The sequence below is a fragment of the Scyliorhinus canicula genome, chromosome 11, assembly GCF_902713615.1.
Source record: "Scyliorhinus canicula chromosome 11, sScyCan1.1, whole genome shotgun sequence".
NCBI classification, from domain to species: Eukaryota; Metazoa; Chordata; class Chondrichthyes; order Carcharhiniformes; family Scyliorhinidae; genus Scyliorhinus; species Scyliorhinus canicula.
Genome location: NC_052156.1, coordinates 74,673,778 through 74,678,723, shown reverse-complemented (window position 1 = coordinate 74,678,723; position 4,946 = coordinate 74,673,778). Strand labels below are relative to the sequence as shown.

The window sequence follows — 4,946 nt, the reverse complement described above, 5'->3', positions numbered from 1 at the left end:
CCTAAATCATCCGGTAGTTCTCTTAAATATCCATGACACTGCTTTTAATTCCATTATACTATAGGTAACAATGGAAAATAATTTATCCACGTTGAATTATGTTAGTTGGACGTTTACAGCACGTGAGACAGAATGCGGCTCCAGACACATTAAGATTTTGCAGCCATTTTGAATGGGCCTTCAAGTACATTAGTTAATTGATTGTATTACCAATGATCTACTGGCTTAGACTATATTAACTAGTGTAGATATTTGATCAACTGTGTTTTCCAAAATGTCTCACTAACCAGTGCTTTAATTGAGCAAATATTCACTGTTTCACAGCATTTTTAATTGTACATACACAATTCCACAGGAAAAATATTTTATTAATCATTTTTTAAACGAATAGTAACATTTATGTATAAACAACATATGTACAATTCAATATTCCATCTGCAGTAAGTTTCCAAAAATAGTCTGTGTACCTGTCCCTATACAAAACTAATCTTCATCTTTTTTTTTTCAAAACATTACATTCAACCTTCTTATATTTCCTGCATTCCAGTATTTACACAAATGTAAGGGTTTACCAGCAGACCTATACCAGATGTCAGAACCCAAAAGGCAACATCTTTTTACGAATGGCAAAGAGAAAAAAAAAGTTCATTTTTAATCACAAGTTTTCAAAGCATTGTGCGTTAAAGAGGCTATCCAGTAGTGACTTTGGCATTCTCAAAATCTTGACCTGTCCATCATTCATGCTTAACACATCAAATTTTACAGCAAATTCATACAGTCCCCTCAAAACGGCATGCTGACACATTTAACGTACCACTCTGTACATCACTCGCTCAGATGTATGGTCACCAATACCACTCAACATCCCCTTTATAGAGTCTGCAAGGATAGTTACTACTGACTTATCAATCCTGCAAAAACACAGGTATATACAGAAGCAGTTACATTTAATATTTGGTGCTTTTAGACTGGGTGGGGTCTTTTAGCAGCATATCAGTGCTATAGGAAAAGCACAAGTCAGTTCCTTGGCTATTATTACAGCAGAAAGCTTAAGCAGCATCTATAATTTCACCATTTACATTCATTTCACAGACAGTGCATTTACACTTCTGAAACTATATGAAAACTTTGGAGGTTTCTTTTAGCTGGAAAAGAAGAACAGTTATGATAAAATGTTTTGTTTAAATCCATTGCACTTTAAGCAAAGGCTTCACATCGGAAGCAATCTGCTGCCCTTTCTCTACAACTGTGAATGAATTATGGTCTTGACAGTCATTTCAAACTGTTTACACTAGCTTAGGCTACAACCATTGGAAAATGGCATCAAATCTAACTGTAAACACTAGCCATCCTGGCATTGTCATTTCCAAATTAGTTTTAAATTTGAGATTTTCTTTTCATGTAAACACACTATATCGCAGTTCCTTTTCGGAAAATAAATCAGTCTTTGGTTTCCACACCCAAGTGTGGGACTTGCTTCAGGGCTTGGATCAGAGCTGATGTGTCCATTGTGGGAGATATAGAGGCTGGTGAAGCTCCCCTCTGAGGAATTAAGAGCGGAGAGAGTTTATCAGGGCTCATCAGCCCGGACAGTGCAGCTGATGCAGGAATCCCAGGGTACAAGACTGGCATCGAGGTTGGGTACCAACATTTCTCCAGCATGGGCATATACGCGGCAGCTGCCGATGGAGGCAGCAGGTAAAAAGGCACACACAGAGGAGGCGTATGATGCCCTAGGAAGCCACCCACAGCCAGGTCTCCATTAGCAACATGGATATCTTCCTCAGACAGCTCCATCCGAGCTTTCTTCATCGGGGGCTCCTCATATTCTTGTTTAATGGAGACGATCCTTTCCACCAGGGGGTGTTTCAGCCCATTTTCTCTCCTGGGGCTCTCCAGGTCATGCTTGGAATCACTCTTGTCCGGCTCACCCCCATACCCGCTATCGGTGTCGGTATCACTACCACTTTGCTCACTGCTGGCCGGACAAGTCCTCTGGATTACAGGCACACAGTTTTTGCCTGGCCCTTCAGCCCCACTCAAGGGCTTGGGCCTGAAATCTCCATCTGGGTACCGTGTCAAGGGCTGCCCTATCCCGCTGATATATCCCCCAGTGTGGATGTCTGCTCCCATCTTCTGAAGATGATTGATTAAATGCGTGGGCTTCACCTCTCTCAGGTTTTCATGCTTTGCCAGAAATTGCAACACTTCTTTGGCGCACATCTGGAAGCCAGACTGAAACATTTCATGGCTGGACTCAGAAGCCTTAACTGTCTGTTCACCTGAGAAGTAAAGACATTTGCGTTAAACCAGCTGGCCTACAAAAAAAGTTCCTTCCGCTAAAATGAAAAGACAAATCTGAAATTATAGTTCAGGATATTTTACATTTTCTATCTTCTTTCAGAGTATGGACTTCAGGTGTGTCCATAGTTTAACTTAGAGTGTACGGTGGCTGGCATTCTTTCGTTTGCTGATCAGAGCTCACAATTGGCAGCCAGTACGGATTCCGGTGCATGATCCAAGTTAAAAGTTCCCATCATCATGTTTTATAAATAGAAGCAAATTTCTGAAACAGCTCAAAAGCTTTAAAATAGCATGTTTGGGAACACTCGAATGTCTGGACAGTGGAAAATAAATAAAATCAGCTGCATTCCTACCACCATTTTGGACTGTGCCAACCCTGCCACGATGGCAACAGGTTGCAAGGCTTGAAATTAAAGTTCAAAACCACAAAAGGAGATAGGTCAGTAGTTGACAGAAGTCACAAATCTGCTAACGTCATTGTGCAATGTTCAAAAGCATTATGATAATAGCCACAAAGGCATGACTAAACTCAAGCAATCCAATATTTCATTTTGTTTATAAGTAAACAAATAATGGACAGAATCCAAACGTCATTGCCTGGTCTGAGTCCTAGCACAACACTTACCGATTTGCAGACCACTCTGCAGGGCTAGTATTTTCTGTTGCTGCTGCTCAATGAGGCCAGTTAGTGCCTTCACGTGTTTCAAGGTAAGCTCAAGTACCACAGCTTTTTCCAAATGTCCCAGAGTCTGCAACAAAGATGTATGGATAATTAACGAGGGCACTTGCTGGGGTTAATGACATGGCATCACAACTAATACAGATTCAGAGACACAGTGAGGTCAAACCTCTATTCCACATGAGATCAACTTGCATCTCACACCCAACAGGAACCTGGGCTAGTGATGTAAACACATTCAGGAGAACTCAGACATTCAGAAACTCGCCAGGTAGCAAACATTAAAATTCACCATAAGTAAGTGAATGGTACCTAACCATTTAAAGCCCTTAGAACTAATAGCTAATCATTAAAAATCCTGTCCCGTGTTGATTCCCATGTTGAATGTACTGTACCAGCATGTGTTTGCTGAACAGGAGATATGAGCAAAATCCTGCACCTCACACATTTTTATTTTTTTCCTGGAAACCATTTTAATGGAATAATTTAATGTGCTGCCAAGGACAACCCAAACTAATCCGAAAATCCCAGGTGTGTATGTTATGAAAAGGAGGGATTTCATAAATCCCCTTGCCCACCCCGCACTCCCTCCACCCCAGACTCCTAGTACCACACAGCTTGCTTCACCTCATGAAACGATCTAATGTTTCCTTATTTTCAATTTCAAATCAGATTGTGAACCTTCTCTCCCTCACGACTAGGGCTTTTCACAGTAACTTCATTTGAAGCCTACTTGTGACAATAAGCGATCTTCATTTAATTTCATTTAATTTCAAATGTTTCCGGATCTTCCATTTTACCCGAAAGGAAAACAAAACGGGGCTAATTCAGGTTTACGTAAACAAGTGTCCCCACTAGACCCCCCCCCCCCCCCCCACACACACATTAAAAATGGAAAGGCAGACAGACGGCGCCGTTAACACTGTGCAGCAGTTATTGCCAAAGCACGTTTCATTTCAGTGTCTCTTACCGTCAGCTTGAGGTGTTCGGGAAGCATGTCCTTTAACTGAGCTATGCACTCATTAATCCTATCACGTCTTTTCTTTTCTATCAGCCGGTGTGGTAATTTATACGTTTCCTGAGATTGAAACAAATATTTAAGGGTGGGTTAATAATCGTTATGCTTCTGCACAGGCCGTTTTTTTCCTTTGCACCGCAATTCGAAATCCCATCTAGATATGAACCCGGCAATGCCCACATACGCAGGATAAAGGGGCACAGTACCTTGCTGTCGTCGCCTCTCTTTAAGCCTCTTTTAGCTTTATAAACAAACATGTGGGAGAACTCCATTCTGGGGGAGGAGGAGGGAAAAAAGAGGCAAAAATAAGAGGCGGTTTCAATTAAAACAAGCTTTTAGCTTATGATCAAAAAAAATAAAGAATAACAATTAAAATCCGTAAGCATACCCTTGCATCTCGCTGCTTTCAAAAGTTGGGATTTTCGGCAGACAAGGAGGAGGCTGGCCAGCTGTGATCCTGTCCATTTCAGTATTTTTTGTTGTTGCTTTTAGTTAGTGCTGGCTGCCTGGGGTTTTCCTGTCTATCTATCTCTCTGTCTGTCTGTCTGTCTAGCTCTGTCTCTGTGCTGACTGTGATCAGCCGGAGTTTACTGCACCACACTATCCTGCCTTTAATGAACGTGTGGGTGTACAGGGCTACGTGTTCAACCCTGTGACTCCAGGCACGTCTTTGCTCTGACAGTAAAAAAAAAGCTCCAGTCACATGAGACTCACGTGTAATGGAGGCTGCTCACATCCCTCGCCCTGTCTAATCTGCCGCTCCAAAACAAGACGGGGGTGGGAAGGACATCAGATATAACATTTAAAAAAACTTGGAGCGGAACGATTCATCAGCCTGATGCTCGGAATGCTGCATATTTGCATTATATATAAATATCTAAACATCTCTTTATGTACGTCCCTGCGCCCCGAGGATGTGACACCCAGGAAGTGATTGATTATCAA

The 4,946-nt window shown here is 41.7% G+C and overlaps 1 protein-coding gene across 1 annotated transcript; it reads right to left on the bottom strand.

Moving 5' to 3' along the window:
• Positions 1-347: 347 nt before the first annotated feature.
• Positions 348-4,692, bottom strand: bhlhe40 (basic helix-loop-helix family, member e40). The gene is made up of 5 exons (XM_038810756.1): positions 4,390-4,692; positions 4,208-4,274; positions 3,954-4,061; positions 2,930-3,053; positions 348-2,282 (listed from the first exon to the last, which is right to left on the bottom strand). The coding sequence occupies exons 1-5, from the start codon at positions 4,464-4,466 to the stop codon at positions 1,441-1,443; spliced, it is 1,218 nt and encodes a 405-aa protein (XP_038666684.1). The 5' UTR covers positions 4,467-4,692; the 3' UTR covers positions 348-1,440.
• Between the last annotated feature and the right edge of the window lie 254 nt (positions 4,693-4,946).